Below are 18,533 nucleotides of genomic sequence, written 5' to 3' on the forward strand. Positions count from 1 at the left end.
AATTCCGAGGAAATGACATCAATCTGCTTGATTCGTGGACAGGAACACAACCATAACCAATAGTCAACAATTGCTCGGAGATTTGTTTACACACTTCGTAGTGCGTATTTGTTGACTACTCAACTTGAGTTGGGATTAGCTCGAATTGAATGATTTTAATGTTTTTAATATATTTTAAATACTAAAATGTTTTTAATATCGTCACCAATCTCAGTCGTCAAATTAGTAAAAACAAAACAAATCATCAAGAGCTGAACAACTTGAGAGCTTTTGCAGTTTAACCAACTCTTAAAAAAGTAACCCTAAGCTCATGATTAATTTTTTCATGAACTTTTACTGTTTTTTAATGTTTATTCTGTCATCTGGGGCTGACACAAATCCAAAAAACTAAACATCATTAAAATTGGTACAGCCATTCTCAAGTTATAAATGGTGCAACTAGCATGATTTGCAACTTTGTTTTACATATATACATTAAGGGGAGTGGAGCACATTCCAATATAAAAGGCAGGGCAAAATTGCCATTGGTGGAAATAGACTATGATGCTAAAGGTGCAGGAGGGATGTGGTAATGAGGGAAAGGGACAGCTGCAAAAATGTTAAGTACATAGTTTAATACTAAGAATTACAAAGATTTTACATCCCGTATGGCTGCATGTTGTAGGAGATGATTTAAAAGGGAACTTAGAACTAAATTTAAATATAAGTTTGGTGGCTTGGAATATGTGAGAAAGATTTGGTGGGCATTTATAAGTAAGGTTAGGACAGTGGGGGAAGATATTAGCAATAGTAGTAGTAGGATAACCTAAAATAATAAGAAAAGATCCATGATAGTTAGTTAAATTTTTTCTGAGCCAGAGAAGTGGGTGGTAAACATGGAAATGGTGTTAGTGGATTTTAGATCTTTCAGAGGCTTCCAATGATAATGGGTCCTACGGATTTTTTTATTTAAAAAAAGCTCTGGGTACGAAGAAGTGATTGGTGGAGGTTCAACAGGAAATGGTCAAGAGAATCAGGATTATAGCAAATACAATGGCCACAGATGGAAAGAGAGTACGAGAGGGATTGCTTAGCATGGGAGAGGTGGCAGCTGCCATAATGAATTTGTCATTGCTTGTGAGTTTAATGAGCACAGAAGTGGCAAATCTCCGATTAGAACAGGGAATATCAACATTTAGGCGGGTGACTTTAGAGGATAAGATAAATGAGTTGAAGGAAAGAGTGGAGAATTCATTAAGGGATGAGATGACAGTCTCAGGGAGGCTAGGTCATACGGCCAGAGGAATAAAATGTCATCAATATACCTAACCCTAAGGAGAGGCTTTGAGGGGAATTAGGAGAGGAATTGATCAAAGAGCTCATGATGAAGGTTTGCATAAGAGAAAGTCAAACTGCTTCCCATGGCACAGCCTTTTTCAGAAATAATCCATAAATAATTTCCAGTTATATATACATAATGCCTCTCAAAACCTATATGCTGAAAGAAAACTTGAGATTCAATGAGAAAAATTATGAGGCTAAAATACAATTAATGGTCAAAATGACCTATGCACATCCTTCTGCACTGAGTGAAACTTGCCCACAAAACCTATCCTCGAGGTGATGACGCACACCATTACACTACACCCATGTCTCGTATAGCGCAAGGGATGCGTTCCTTGGGGTCTTTGCGCTATACGAATTTGCGTTATACGAGAGCGTTTTAACACAGGGAAGATAGGGATGCGTTCCTGGTAGCATAGGTCTTTGGTATTGAATTTCCTCTAAAACATCTATATTCCCATAAAAAGCCTTAGAAAACATTATTTCTATAAATATTTATAGTTTAAAACATCTTTAAAGATAGTATTCACGCATTCAAAGACTTTTATTCACGTTAAAAAAAATTCTTACGTGCTTTCGAAATTCCATCCTGTCGTGCGGGTGGGCTAACATCTGCTATCTCAGGGGATCGTAATGCGTTGCCGGCTGTTGACGATTTTTAAAACTAGTCTAAAAACAACTGTTGTGTCACCCAGGCCCTTTTGTAGCTCATCGAAATGACAGGAAAATGCTACTTTAAATGCCATTTCATAGCTAGCGGAGTTTATGAATGATAAATCATTTTAATTTGAAGTCCTCCGAGTCATTAGCAGCTACGTGAAACAGTCTTTAAATGCCTTGAAACCTGACCCAGGTTTTCCTTCCCTGAAAATGAATGAACGAGAATGCATTCTTTTCCAAAAGAATATCGTCTCGTCAACACTAGATCTAGTTGAGGGGGAAAGGAGCCACTTTCAATAACAGCTTGGAGTTCATCAGAAAATGTTGTGGTGGCTGCGCTATCAACACTTGCAGATTCACCTGATATCGCCGCACTGAAAATACCTGCTTGCCGTTTAAATTCTGGAACCAACCGCTTTCACTAAATGTCTCGGAGCGATTACCACTCTCGTCTTTTTGTACTGATTCACCATGAACTTTCCGTATGTGTAGACCGCTTGGTTGAAGTTGGTGCGGCTGAGGTCACTGATATTTTAGCTTCGTCTTTATTCAAAATAACGCATCGTGAGTTTAAACTTCCACGCAATGTCGCTTTGACGCTCTCCATTTTCAAAACAATTGACATCTCTCAAGTCTTCTTCTAGATTTATGGTTTTTCTTGATAAATTCTTGATTTTTCTACACGCATTCCTATTTTTTGCCATATTCTCTTGGTTTTTACTCTGTATGGCTCTATCTAAATCACCTTCTTCTGCTGAACTGTATTCCTGAGACGCAGAAGGCCTATGACTGCGGGGAGGGAACGAAGCCATTGTGTTTGAGACTCTATAGCGGACCCTTTTATGTGTTGATGCTATTCATGCGCAACTCGGCCACCGCTCCATTTCTCCCCCGTGAATACCGATGACCTTGAAGGCTTTAGCGTAGACCCTCTACCTGGAAGTCAATCGCCCGGTAACCTACGACGGCAAAAATACGTCTCAAACCGTATTGCTGAAAAAAAAACTCATTTCCACTAGCCCCACGCTTAATTAACGATCTAAATTATTTATTATCATTCTGTTAAGGAGACGAGATAAATCTTCGGTAGGCCGGCTATCTGGACCCAATGACGAGTAATACTTTTGGCAATTGCACAGCAATGAATTTCGATTAATATATAAACAAAAAAGAAGATTTGAGGCAAGAAATAACATTAAAATGCGTAAATTGATAGAAATTACGTGTGTACTTAGCGCAAGTTCACGTTTTATCACGAGAGCGTTTAACATTTTTGATTAGGCTACACTGCGTTGCAATGTTTCCCCGAGGAACGAATTTGCGCTATATCGAAATTGCGCTAATCGAAATTGCGCTATACGAGACATGGGTGTATTTACTCAGTTACATGCATGATAGAAAATCAAAGCCAGGAAGTTCATGTACTATCATTTGCAAAAGTCTTGCAACAAATCGAGCGGTGCCACATTCGCTCCATTGTCGATTTCTGGCCACCATTACATTTGAATGATCACTATCTTGGTATGAATCTTCATGGTAGCTCGGGAACGACTCACGAACAGGTCATCGTGACACGGGAGTGAGACGTAGGAAATCATTACGATGCTCAGTTGAGTAAACGAGCGTCGATGTTGTTGCGTCGTCGCGGCGTTTGAGGTTATTTTTATACTCGTAGTAGACTGGAGAAGAGAATTGAAAATATTTACCCGTTAAAAAAGTGGGTACCTATGAGGACTTGCTTCCAATGGCAAACCCCATAAGGCCGGCTGGGGGCACAATTTTGCCATTAGGAACACGGAAATCAACTCGCTCGTAACACTTTTTGGGGGTTCAACGTCATTCAGGAGACTTTATATTAAGTTGTTGAAATATTTGTTCGATATAGGGGTATTAACAAATGAAAAAAAATTAACTGGCAATTTTCCGGAAAAAAACACTGCTCTTTGGACTCCATCATCTTTACTTGATTGACATTAAATAGTTCTTTACGCAGGTTGAAGCTGATAAAGATAGCTTCATAAGCTTTAATTATCAATTTTTGTTAATTGGATAAATATATTTACACCAATGGAAATGTTTCCTCGGAAATACAGAGGAACCTCGATCTGTCGTTTTTCAGGGGGATGGATGAAAAGAACGATGAATGCGGGAAAACGATCAATGCGGGAATGGTTGTCCGGGTTGCCTATGTCCCAGGATCCGTTGGATTTTTGCGAATTATGACATTCATTAATGGATTCAAACGAGATTTCAGCTGATTACAGGAATATTATTACTTTATCGAAACACTTAGGTCATATTGTTGATTCGACTTATCTCTCTTTCTAATATCCTAAGGGAACAAGACGCCTTGCTAAAAAATTTTTGAACTCCACTCACTGCTATTTCACTGTAAACATTCTTATCCATCAAATTCCATTTCAAGTACACGTGTTTACGCGAGAAATGTGCGTCTTATGCCTCAAACAACTGATTTCGCCGTCGCAGTGATTGGTTATGAGATGGATCAAGAAGGCCAAAAATAGTTTATTATTGGAAATGTTCCTTTCTAGCAATGAAATTCTTAATATGATTGAGGCAATGTGGCGTTAATCGTCAGCGGCACGCCCACCTGATCCTCGGCTTCATCCCACTTCTTGTTTTCACCAGGGATCTCGCTCTACCCCCATCCCTGCCGTGATGTGCTACCGGACAAACCGAGGCGTTCTGCAATATTCACGCATTCTAGCCCGGATTCTTCTCTTCATCATCAATTATTTTGAGTCCATCTTTTAAAGTTCTCACTTGTATCTTCGGAAGGGCCATGGTCCGAAGACGAATAAGAATAAAACTAATAAAAATGAAACCGGACTCCATTGAACCCACACGGAAAACACTCGCTGGTTTTAAGTCAACCCACCCCGGAAAGTACGGAACCACTCGTACGAGGTGAAGTTCGGCACTAATGCTATCGCGTACGGCGTAGGCAGAGCTTACTGCAGAGGGTGAAGCATGACCATATGACTGCGCAATTAAATTTTTTATCCTATAGAGAAGGCAACTTACCCACTCATTTCTAACAATAAGTAGCGTAGCTCTAGATGAGCAGATGAATTCAGATTGCTAGTCGAGAGAAACAAAATATCCTGAGAAGACATCGCTTCGTTAGCAACTCAGACAAGTGAAACTTGTAGCATAACTCGTAAATTGTAACCAGACTCGTAATTGTTTTCGAAATAAATCGCATAAACTTCCGTGAAGCTCACTATCAGCTGCGAGGATATCGGTATTCGCCAGAAATCACCATCGTATTATTCCAACTATTTCCTTGCTTAAAATGCTTAAATAACGTTAGAAATACGTCGTGTTTGGTATCAATCTTTACTGAATTACGTGCACATCACTAATATCTCAATATAATAAAAGTATAATACCAATTGCCGAAATTCATTTTTAGATACCTTTTGGGCTAATAGGTGATTCATGCAGCAGTTGACCTCCACCTTTGAAGCGAGTCGGCTAAAAAAAAGTTAGCGGTCGAGAGAGGGGGAGGCGTGAAAAAGGTTTCTTTTGTTCTCGAGTAACTTGATATTTTCTTTCGAAGCTAAGGTCGTCGTAAGACGATCCCTGCTCGAGCTGGGACCTTTTTTTTATTTCGGAGAAGAAGAAAGCTTCAACCAGGGGGGGGGATACCGGATCTTGGGAAATGCGCTTATGTAACTATCCCACGGCACTCTGCTTCTCCCTATTTCATTTCAATCTCCTGGGGAAGATTCAAACTATGTCTGTTGTGATTAGCCATAAATAACACGTTGTAAACACTTCGTCTCATTTTTATCAAACGATGAATGCGGGAAAATTATTCGACGGGACCGCGATCTTCAAACGATAAATGCGGGAAAACGATACTTAGGGGAACGATAGATGCGGGAAAAAATTACATTGTCTTTATGGAACTTAATTTGGGACCAGGAGCAGCGAGCAATGAATGCGGGAAAACGATGAATGCGGGAACGATAAATCGGGGTTCCACTGTAAATGGAATTTTGATTGCCAAAAAAATCGCTAGGCCTCACCGTTGCTAGCAGAATGTTTCTTTATTTTTACTGTTTACATATCTAGGAGAGACTTAAATTTTTACAATAGCACTAACATATCGCAGTGATCATATCGCAGTGAACAGTGATCATATCGCATTAATCTTCTATTTTGTTATAATAAATTAGTTATTGTTTCGATTTTAATATTTAGGTCATTATTATATTTTTAAGGACAGCCAACTTAAAGAGTGACTTAATAGTACGACTTTTCCCTATCCATGTATGCCTCAATTGGTAAGGTTTCCTATAACAACGACGGAGATTAAATTGAAAGTCAATTTCAACCAATATTCGCCCTTTTTTAATTCCAGACTATCGATTAGGGAGGTAAAATATTTTGCACAGAATTTAGCCGCTCCCTCAGCTCTTAACGCTGGATCGGGTGCTCCGGGCCATAGTTTTGGTCAGCTGATAGGTCCTGCACCTCATCTTGCCCTACATCTTTATCGCGACTTTACTAGCCAGGGACAAGGAAGCAATTTACCTGGGGTAAAACTTCCAGGCCGTGATTCTCACAAACTTCCAAAAAAGTGTAAATAGGGCCAATTTGTAGCTCAATCATATACATGTCGATGCCATAATTTGCTTGAAGAAAGTACGCACTAGAAGAATAGTTGATAAAGACCTCAAGATAAGCCTTTCCTATATTTAAAAATAAGCACCGGGGTGCGTGCACGAATAAGGATTACCATTACATAGGTTATTCCTAGGATTGTAATTAGTAGATCAGCTGGACTCACATTCTGTCCCTTTCCATCAAAATTCCTGTATTAAATACAGCACTGATTATAGAATATTGAGGCCTAAAGTTTAAAAGTAAAATTCTTCACTTAATTTATATCTTTTTCTATCGAGGGATTTTTTCTTGAAAATTTTCAAAGAAAAGTTTCCGTCACTGCTCATTTACGAAACGGAAAAGGGTAAAATTATTCTGAAAAACTTTATTGGAAAAATTAGCTTGGTAGGAAATGGCGACAATTTGATGACAATTAGACAGCATACTACATTGACAGACAGATTGCTGCAAAATTTACAAAATATCACTCATAATTGTCTTTTTAATCAGCTAAAATTGATCTATTTAAGAAATTACGTACATGGAACCTAAGATTACTACGATAGTTCTCATCCCAAAGGTTAATAATGATGAGCAGTTACGGACCTGTAAAGGAAACCTTATAACACTGGGAATCACATTCACCAGTGATTCTGATTGGAGTTCCCTCAAGGGAAACGCGATGATTCGTCCTACCGCGCTAACAATGAAGGATTCCCGTCGCACGGCCATTTAAATTAGAAATTGTTATAAAAAATGCTTAAATTCAACATTTGGTATTCTCTTCACATACATTTAAAAAATAAAATAACTTTAAAACAAAATACGGCTGTGAGGAGGATAAAAAAATTTGGATATGGCAGGGAATCAAACGCTGCTCCTCCCATTACAAGCCGAGAACTCTTCCACTGCGCTATTCAGACTTCAATTGTTGAGGATGGTAATTTTGATAATTTATGGTAATTGTAACACTGAGCTGCTGTCATATGCTTCCCAATCGAAAGATTTTTGAACAAAATAATAACTTTCTCAGTATTTTAGTCTTTTGTTCGTTTATGTCATTATAGCTTGAATACGGAGGCTTTCGCATACTTTACGTTTCGGCTGGTTAGTATAGGAATGTTATGATGTTGCTGCTCGAGTCGCCTGCAGCTTCGGTATCATGGTATCGTCCTTATAAGTTATTATTATTTGTTATTATGTTTCTAACTCAATATTTGTATTTCTAATGAAGCAAGCGTATACATTCATTTCAAACAGAAATTCTGTTAGGATTTGCTTACGGGTAAATCCACGTCAATTCAACACAGAAAAGTGACATTTTCAACCCGACCATCTCAGATTTCTTTCAAATTTGGTGTATTCAATGGTACTGGTAAGTGATGGAAAAATACCAATTTGTAGAGGTCAATGATGATTTTGACAAAAGTTACAGGTCCGCAAATGTTGTGAATTTGTCGAAATTTCAGCGTGTCTCTCTAAAGATAAATGACTATAATTCCGGTTCTATTCAAGGTAGAAAAATAAAACGTATGGTTTTGGAAAGGTAATATATAGGGCTTTACAATGATATACAACAAGGCCTATTTATAATAATTTTAATACTCGAGGTCATTGACCTTGACCTTTGACCTTGAATATCTCAAAACACCCCCCCTTCAATTTTTTTTATAAAAATATATGTTAATGCTCATACATTTTTCTACACGCATACAAAATATCAAGATGGCACACTTAGGGCGTCATGCCCAAAAAATTATTTGTCTACAGAACTACACAAGCAAAATGCAAGAAGTACCACTTAAATATGAAATGCCCTTTGTTGAACGGTATAGGTCATGGCTATATCATTACAGTGTTACAGAAAACAATGTGATGGGTAGCTTCAATGAAAATATAATAAAACTTGGTTTCACCTCACCTCATAAGTTTCCAATTAAATTGTTGATGTTCGCCAGGTCTGATCCAGGGAGACTGTATGTCCTTCCAGTTTGTTTCAAAGGATCGAGCCTTGTGAGAATGTCATATCTTTTGATGATATGACTGTCTGGTTTGGTAGGGAAAACAAATGATGGAGATGGTCCATGTGGGTGCAAGAATTGGGTTTGTACTTCATCTGTGTCTTGGTAAGTGTGTTCGACGTATGCAACCCACCAGTGATTATTGAATAAACAAGCAACGAATCCATGTATGTCTGTAAACAGCATTTCTCTCACCACAGCTGTCACTGACTCTTCTCTACACTCTGATGAGATGGAATATGCCTTTGTCTTCACTATACCTTTTTTAATAGGTATGACACAATGAAGTTTATGGGTACCAGGAATCGTCCTAGTATTTTCGAAACGATGCTTTAGCTTGGCCCTGTCTTCATCGTGATGGGTAGTCGGAGTATAATTGAAGGTACATGAAGGGATATTTAATTTGCTCCACTGAAACAACTCTCGTGCTGTCAATATGTGGTTATCGAAAGGTCTCTTGAGGCTTGCAAGTGTGGCTAGTCTTTTTACGGTCCCTGCAACCCCATCACAAGGTCCTTTGCCATGAGCTGTAGTAAAAAAATGCCATTCTGCAGTGACATCAAAGTCTTCCTGATGGTAGCTCAGATTAATGAAATTCTTTCTATTTTTATATTGGGCAGCACATCCATCGGAAAAATAATAAATGTGCTTTGGAGTTGAAAAGTGGCATTTCAGGAAATTAATGAAATTGCGCTGGAAACAATACACACATACGGTATCATGGTGAAGGCAGTCAGATATTTCTACATATGACACATGTTGTATTTTATTAGATGTAACGTCTCGATAGTAAGCCACGAATGGATGAATTGTGGCCTGTGAGTTATTCCAGTGAAATCCTTGAACTTCATCTTGAATGATGAAGGAGTAATTCTCTGCAAAATCACAAACCACAAGATATTCATTCATTTTGAGTTCTTCTTTTGTAGTTTTAAAGAATTGTGACTGCTGTTGTGTTATGAATGAGTGTGGTATTAGCTGCTTTAAACTGGATGAAAATGCCTCTAGGAAATCATCCGTTGATTTTGTTAAAGTCTCTAAGACTGCCCTGCCAGTGGTTAACCAACACTTGTACGAAACTTCATCTATGCCATTTCTACGGAAGAGTTCAAAGAGATAATCATTTAGTTTTTCTACACATGGACAATAGGGACATGCACCTAAGAAGCATGTTGGAAGAGCGGGATTGCATGTAACTAATGCTAAACAATGCTGGTATGATGGTAACGTATGTTCTTCGTGCTTGGTTAGCTCCTTTAATTTACATCCTTCAAACATCAACTTAAAATTTTGGTGGGAGACGCAAACACAAACAGAATGGGTTCCACTAGCACCCGCAAGAACACAGTGCTTCGGCCGCAATTCACAAAATTTGGAGATTCCAATTTTTAAATCTGGATATGTTTCCTTGAAATATCTGTACATTTCCTTGAGATTGTGCAACACTAGCTGCTTCTGCTTATGCAGTCTAACCCCATTTTCTTTCACCGACACATAGTCCTTTTTTCCTGGCATCATACGGCTCATGTTATAGTCACAGTAAAAGTCACGTACACATCGAACTGTTTTCTCACATAATGTCTTACCTGGCTTTGGATTTGGTGTTACTAAAATACCATATTCTGCCACTAATTGTTTGGCTCTCCGTACAATGTAATCGGAGGCAGAAAATTCTTTCATGGTTTTCCTAACACTCCAGCTCTTCGGAAGCACAGTCAGAATCTGTACCTTGTCACATACACTGTCTGAACTATGAAACTTATCTTTGAGCTGGGCTATGATTTCACTTTCTGCATGTTCTACACTCTCTTCTTCTTCTGGTTGCTCCAAATAAGTATGCTCCAAAACTGAGGCTACCTTTTTCAATTTTTCTTTTGGGTAATTTTTCTCATTTTGAAGTCTCTTTTTCTTCACAGGAGATGCACCTAAACACTGAAGGCTACTATTTAAATAATCCAGGGCTATAGCAGGTGCTATTTCATCTTCACTTACATCTTCCTTGGAAGTCCCTGCCATAGCAGAGGCTACTTCAGCATGTTCTGATAACTTCTGTGATAATTTTTTTCGGCATTTACTGCAAATTTTCCCACCTATCAATACATTAGGTGATTCATTTGCCATCCAATCCTGAACGTCTCTCAAATTTTTCTTTACTCTTGCATGGCCTTCTTCTTTAAATGGATTGCAACAGTACATTTTTGACTTGAAAGCCATTTTTCACAAACTAATGTTTCACACAAAAGACATAGTGCTAAAAATCACTTATGCACTTCACTGTAGTTCCGACTGAAGTCCTGGGACATCCTGGGACAAGCAACAGATAATTAGCTTAAATGACTGTCTGATTCTCACACATACACTTCACTGTAGTTCCTACTGAAGTGACATCCATGGGACAAGCAACAGATAAGTAGCTTAAATGACTGTATGATTATCACTCTAAATTAAACCCTCTGAATCTAATCAGATTAGTCTCTCACAGTTTGATTCAATAATGAAAATATGTAATTAGGTTAACTGCAAATTAGTCTTAAGTAGATTAACCACACAAGCGTGACTATAAATGCCCGTAGTTCCTCTCTAAGTGTGCGCAACGCACTGTATGCGTCTTCTAAATGCCATGCCTATAGCGTGGGCGATAGACCAAAGGCGTCCGAGTCTTTCATTAAGAATTCCTATCTCTTACACTTCCATTTGCATACTTTTAGTAAGTGTATATGAGATATATCTGCCTGCTTTCATTCTGTGCCTCTTCATTGCCTTCGTTTGCGTGCTCGTATTTTTTAATGATATTTTTTCCAGCTGATGCTAGGATGCTTTCTTTAGGAGCAGCGTCTAGTGGACCCTCACAGAAGATTTTCTTCCACTCACGCTCCGATTTATGTATTTTCTTAGCGATTGTGTGTTCTGCATGGGGGCGCTGATTGCATTCATCTGTGGTTCATTATCTTCTGCTTTTCTTTCTCTTTCATCGTGGCAATAATAGTGAAGGCATTGACCTGAATCTTGCAGCAGTGGAGGGGACCCAAAAAAATTACCATTTTATCTAGTGTAAATTGGATACCAAAGGTGGGATTAGCCCCCCCTAGCTCCTCTTTGGAACCACCCCTGGATTTTACCAATTTTAACTGTATTTTCATTGAAGCTACCCATCACATTGTTTTCTGTAACACTGTAATGATATAGCCATGACCTATACCGTTCAACAAAGGGCATTTCATATTTAAGTGGTACTTCTTGCATTTTGCTTGTGTAGTTCTGTAGACAAATAATTTTTTGGGCATGACGCCCTAAGTGTGCCATCTTGATATTTTGTATGCGTGTAGAAAAATGTATGAGCATTAACATATATTTTTATAAAAAAAATTGAAGGGGGGGTGTTTTGAGATATTCAAGGTCAAAGGTCAAGGTCAATGACCTCGAGTATTAAAATTATTATAAATAGGCCTTGTTGTATATCATTGTAAAGCCCTATATATTACCTTTCCAAAACCATACGTTTTATTTTTCTACCTTGAATAGAACCGGAATTATAGTCATTTATCTTTAGAGAGACACGCTGAAATTTCGACAAATTCACAACATTTGCGGACCTGTAACTTTTGTCAAAATCATCATTGACCTCTACAAATTGGTATTTTTCCATCACTTACCAGTACCATTGAATACACCAAATTTGAAAGAAATCTGACATGGTCGGGTTGAGTGGTGTGTTGAATTCACATGGAATGACCCTTACGTCCTACTTACTCGGCATATAAGGTTTTATGAAATGAGCTGCAGTTCCACCGATTTCAATCCTGCCCTAAACATAAAACGTATGCCAACAAACACATTTCCTAATACCATATAACCTACTTAATGCAAGTAGAGAAGTTAATTAATGATGCTAAGTAAGTACAGTGCAACCTCGATATAACGACACCCCACGGTGCACTAATAAACACTCGCTATAGCGAATTGTCGCTTTACCGGAGGTGGAGCAAATAATAGCCAATATACCTGTTGCGAACAGATATACAGGAAAAGGAGTGGTGCGGCGACAGATTAACATCTATCCGATAAACGTAAGCATAAATCCAGATGAAAGGCGATGTTTTTTGCATCACTAAATTTCCTTACTCAAATAACGACTAACTATTCAAACAATTTATAAGCGCCGCACTGAATAAAAATCATGCAAAGCATTGTTTCGTCAATCATTATATTTATCAAACGACAGTTTACCACATAAATTTGAGACTGAGCACTCCATTAACTTCATTTCTAACAGATCGCTAGCAATTACAGAGGTTAAGGAGTCTTCATGAAAGTCTTCCGGCAGTGAAACCCTCGCTATGGCGAGAGCCAACACCGAAAGGGTCTCGTAAAAACGAATTTTTTAACACGCTTATTATAGGGTCAATTGACGGTGCATCGGCTATCTCTCGTAATAGCGGGGGTGTCGCTATAGCCCGTACTCGCTTTAACGAGGTTCCACTGTATCCTAATTATCCCCAATTCATCAGAGCATTATTTAAAAGATTGCAGCTTAATATGATAACTTAATCATCAACGATATAGCAGCTTAGAATTATTATACGCATTCACACTTATTTAGCAGCGCGACATATTATCAAACAATACCTGTTGAAATCCGAAAATCATTGAAAAAGAGACTTTTAGCAGGAATTAAGCCTTCCTCGTCATACCTTGAAAACGTGGAAAGGAATACATCTTTACCGGTTGACGGACGTCGGACAACTCTGTTGTTATTTACGCAACGATTAAAGCCAGCTTCACTAATTTCATATTTTTCGCGTTTGCTCAGATATTTATATGATGAAACATTTGAAATATCAAAGCTTCCTCATATCTTATGTCGTAGATATTGTATTAAAAACATCAACTTGAGTCAATAGATGTAAACAAAAGTCCGCCATGTTCACAGTGAGCGCTCTCTGAAAAGAGCTAAGATCACTCAAAAAGAGCCAAGCTACAAACTTTTTCAAATCTCTCCGAGGAATTACCCTCGATCTTTCCTCCTGCAGAAAATGCTCTAATGTGTTTGGGGGAATATCATGAACATTAATTTCACTTAAATGGAAGCGATCAAATCTCGAGACTGAAAAGGATGAAAAAATACCTCACCCACACAATGACCCCTTCTCTCCATACATTGAACCATGAAGACTATTGTTGGATTGCTGCACACACCCTAAAACCATACATTTTCCGGGCACAATCTTTGTGGAGCGAAAGTGGCGCCGCTCGATTTGTTGCAAGACTTTTGCAAATGATAGTACATACCACCAACATACCAACATACCTGCCATAATCCAACAACAAAGCAGACACAAGTGGCCACCTCAATTGGGGTGTATTCACTTTGAGTGACTTCTGATAATGAGCTCCCAAGAGTGGTACTGTTGAGCAATGGATGGTCAGCCACAGAGGAGGAATGTGATGAATACTGAGAAACGACTTTTCCGGCCATCATACAAATAACAGCAAATGTTCCTAGTTGGAAAAATTACTAACTTTAGACATCATATACCTAAGAGTAATAACGCAGCAGCAGAGAAAAATAAGGTGTTTCAATAACAGAGGTAATATCATTCACCCATTGAAACGTGTCGTGATGTTCCCATTAAGATATATATGAGCACTGGAAAAAAAGCCATATATATTCCAATTATTGGTGGAACGCCAGCCAGCATTGAATATGCCATTCCTGAAAGTAATAAAATAATGCCCAAATATAATCCTAGGTAGAAAATATGGTGTAAAATGAGTGCAAAAAACAATAGCAAGGTAACAGTCTTTTCATGAGAATCCTTAATTGTAATAAGAATACACTGAGAATTATCTCATAAATATCCTCGATACATGTCACTTACTGACTCAGAATACTTTCAGTTCCAACTACCACCACCACCCATGGATGAAAATGATGATAGCAGGCCACAAATCACAAAAATGAGTGAAATATTAGGCCAGAAGAATGGAATTTAAAAAAAGTTAATTTTCAATAGCCATACCTTGAGGAATATGCATAACTGCCACAGTAAATCCCGATATACAATCAAACAGTAGATCATCCTTCCAAGAATAGTCTTTCATCCATAACAGGATTGGGAAGAGAGAGCAAAATTTGTCTTTCCAGGAAGTTCCATTCCCACAAGTTTTGACTTTCTCCCTTAAGCCTGTGAAGTATAAATTGAATCATACAATGCTTTCTCCGAGATTCTTATTTCCATTATCTGGCACACTAACTTGTCCTTTGTGGCCTCTGATACATGTACAATTCATCAAAATTAGGCTGGGTTAGTAGTTCTTGCTCCTTCTCAGCCATTTCAGGATTTGCATTGAAATTTTCCACAATATCCAAATCAGAAACTGGAAGGTGGCTTCCACCAGTCAATCTGAAAAAAATATGAAAGAAAGCATTGTAATAATCATGAAGGTTGAATCAAATAAAAACATATTGAGAAAAATTGCATTTTAATCAAGCTTAGTTAGATTCAGTATTGGTGCCACATTACATTTTCAACCCGTCGAGAAAAAGCATGCCACTTTCACAATATGTACAGTCAAAATGAAGCAAGAAAAAATTATGAGGTAAGATATTTTGAGGGTTATTACAGCCAAATTTACATTTATTTCAACAGAAGTCTCCAGTGTGGATATTGGCCTACACAATAGAAAAAAGAGCTTTGTTCCATTGAACCTAAATTGTTAATAGCCTTAAATATAGCAAGTATTTAAATTCAGTTTTAAGACACAAATAAATTTACCAAAGTGTACTTCTTTGCTTCATGCAAGAACAAATTGAACAAATTGAAAAAAAAGTGGTTAATTTACAATTCTTTTGGTACTAAAACTGTAAAAAAAAAACAAGTTTTTTCATGTTTTTATCACATAATACCACTACTGGGCCTATAATATCCATGAATACATCTTCAAAAACCTACTAAGTATTTTCAGTATACATATATGTATACTGATGCCATGAAAACCTCAAGTTTCATAACTAAAACGTGTATTTTCACACTTTCTCCCACAATTACCTATACTTTAAGGAACAAGTAATGAAATACACAAAAAGGTTATACGGGCTTCTAGCCAGATTATCTCTTTCAATTTGGCTGAGATTTCAAACCCCGAGTCATGTTCCATCATCAGGATGGAGGGCTTAGTTGGGTGAATGGAGAGAAATAACATGTCTGGAAGCCCAAATTACTTTTTATTGACACAAGTAAAGCACAATATTTTTCTGAACTAAAGGGCATAGAATTTTTATTCTTAACTTTTTAATTAGCATTTCTTAACTGATCAATAGTATAAGGAAATATGAACAATAAGGACTGTAAACATAAGCATTACCTTTAGAAAAATAATTCTCTGCATGCAAGGGCTAAGAGAGTATGTACTGGGTAGCTACAAATACATTTCTAATGATTTCAAACTAAAAGAAAATTATTATTTTCCAAAGGTTCTCATAAGGGCTGTTCCTCCTAAAGCCAAAATATCTAGGGAAAAGTGTAAAGGCATTTAGGCTGCATGAACAAATAAAGCTATGACCCAGATGATAAGGGCAATGCCACTGTCCTTTGCACACCAAGGATTAAAACAAATAAATGAAGGACAACCTCAAAGGCAAGGTTTATATTAGGTCGATTTAAAATCTCAAGAATGCCATGATAGGATAAACAATCGCCCCCATCAAAAAGATCAGAGGAGACATCCAGGGAAATATAACCAACACTTAGGCTCTATGGCTCATCCACCCAACGACTGATAGTTGAGAAGATCATTAGTGGCATGGTGAAGCTCTTCTGCCACGTGCAGACATCCACATAGGCAGACTTAGGGGGGGGGGGGGAGAATGGTGGTACGTGGCCCCTCCAGACACTCAAAATAAAGACAAAATTTTTAATATGATCATCATTACGTTCGTTTTGTGTTGTGTGTTACAGAGCCTCAATCATTTAATTTCATATCAATAACTTTCATATTAAAATATAGAGATTATTTGGTACACTGATTGTTGTATCTTGCTTTTACTCTCAAGTTTAAGAAAATCGTTTGCCTGTCAGACCTTTGTGCCCCCCGTGAAAAATCCCTGATTCACCCTTGGATATCCATCTACATATTTCTCATATAATGGTCCTACAAATCATCTGATAAAGTAGCCACGGGTTCCAACTTTGAGGCAAGAGCTCCAAAAATGGACTCATACCGGTGCTTTTCCTTTGATGTGTGTATGATATATTCATAGTGTGGCCTCATGCGAGAAGTATTATGGAGCAGCTCCTTGACCACATGAATTAACAGCACAGCACCATGTTCATCATGGAAGTGGAGGAAAATAATTGACTGCCATTCCTTGATGTTTAAGTTTACCAGCAGATGGTCGGCACACACTGACACAGTGAAACCACCCAATGTGTTAAAAAATACTTTCTTATATTATTACACAAAGAAGATATGCATGGAAAATACTAGGAGAGACAGTCATGTACCAGACTGACAACATTCTGGAAGGACGAAGGTACAAGAATCAGGTGAAGTGATGCAAGACTTACCAGAGAGCAGATATGAAGAGTCAAAAAAGGCCAAAGAGAAATGGATGAAAAAGCTGGTGTCAGTACATCAACAAAAACATGATGAAGGGGAACTCAGAAATGGCATAAAGCCTTATAAAAAGACACTTCTGAGGCAGGAAACCAAGTTGCATTAAAAGAGATTCCTAAGGGAAACTGCAGATGAAAGATAGAGACATCAGCAATAGATGGAAACAGTACATAGAAGAACTATACCAAGGCCCCAAACCCCATTAAGAAGCATTCCCACATGACCAAGAGAAGAAAGGCAATGAATATGAAGAGTAGACCTGGAGTATGAAGAGTAGAATTTGAGAAAGCCATTAGAGACTTAAAGAATAGAAAAGGGCGCAGAAAATATAAATTCGGTGGAGAAATAATCAGAGTAAAAGATGTACCATTAGGGTTAATTTGTGACAGCTACACATGCAGAAAGCTGCCAGAAGATTTGAAGAAGGGCACAATGGTGATCTCACCAAAAAAGGCAACAGCTAAAACATATGGAGAGCACCAAACCATGAGCTTAGTATCACATTTCTACAGAATCCTCACTTAGATAATAAGACAGATTGAAGGAAAAAATTGAAGAAAACTTGTCAGATAAGTAATTTGGATGCAGATATTTAGAATGAGGCGCTTTCTCACCTCAAGAATTAGATATTATGAATTAAAAAGTGATGAAAGAAATTTAACACGGCCGCGGAAGAGTCGATTTATATGCTCACGTGCCCGACACGCCTCCATGCCGAGCAGTAATTTTGGTGACTCATAGCGATGCATTAGACAGCATTATTGGATACCTTGTTGCAGGATAACCTTGAGTCTGGGTCTAATGTAACAATTTTGTTGACTAAAGCACGGCCATTGGCTGGGAACATACCGCCGTTCACGGCACGGCCCACAGCGTGGCAAGGAATCGTCTCGTCTGAAAGCGGCCTGAATTTCACAGCGTCGTGATGCGAACGGCGGCTGGCGAAGAGTCGTTTCATCAGAAAGCGGCCTGTATTTAGCACTGCCTGTATTTCACGCCGTAGATGGCGCAACGCCGGGCCGGATTGAAATGGGCGCCGTGGTGACCACGGCGGCCGTCAACAGTGCCGTCCTGTCAACTGCGCGATTCGATTCATTAAAAGACATCCATAGACACGTATGGTTATTTGAAATCACGAAACGCTAGTCTTTGGGGGAAGGGAAGGAAGGAACAGAAAGGATAGGAGGAGAGAGGGTTCTCGTTATTAGCAGCCGGATCGTCAGATATTTGGCTCTCCACTGAGCTTCAATGCAAAAAAAATCATTTTGACATTGGCCA

The 18,533-nt window shown here is 38.3% G+C and overlaps 1 protein-coding gene across 5 annotated transcripts in view; it reads right to left on the reverse strand.

Moving 5' to 3' along the window:
* The window catches only part of LOC124170647 (solute carrier family 26 member 10-like), a 50,780-nt gene that overhangs the window by 26,943 nt on the left and 5,304 nt on the right, over window positions 1–18,533 (reverse strand). For all 5 annotated transcript variants that reach the window (XM_046549514.1, XM_046549513.1, XM_046549510.1 and 2 more), the window contains 4 exons: window positions 14,895–15,043; window positions 14,660–14,824; window positions 14,242–14,352; window positions 13,948–14,138 (listed from right to left, as the gene is read on the reverse strand). In XM_046549514.1, coding sequence (XP_046405470.1) covers window positions 13,948–14,138; window positions 14,242–14,352; window positions 14,660–14,824; window positions 14,895–15,043 — 616 coding nt within the window. The remainder of the gene's footprint in view (window positions 1–13,947; window positions 14,139–14,241; window positions 14,353–14,659; window positions 14,825–14,894; window positions 15,044–18,533) is intronic.

This window comes from Ischnura elegans, chromosome X, assembly GCF_921293095.1.
Source record: "Ischnura elegans chromosome X, ioIscEleg1.1, whole genome shotgun sequence".
Lineage (NCBI taxonomy): Eukaryota > Metazoa > Arthropoda > Insecta > Odonata > Coenagrionidae > Ischnura > Ischnura elegans.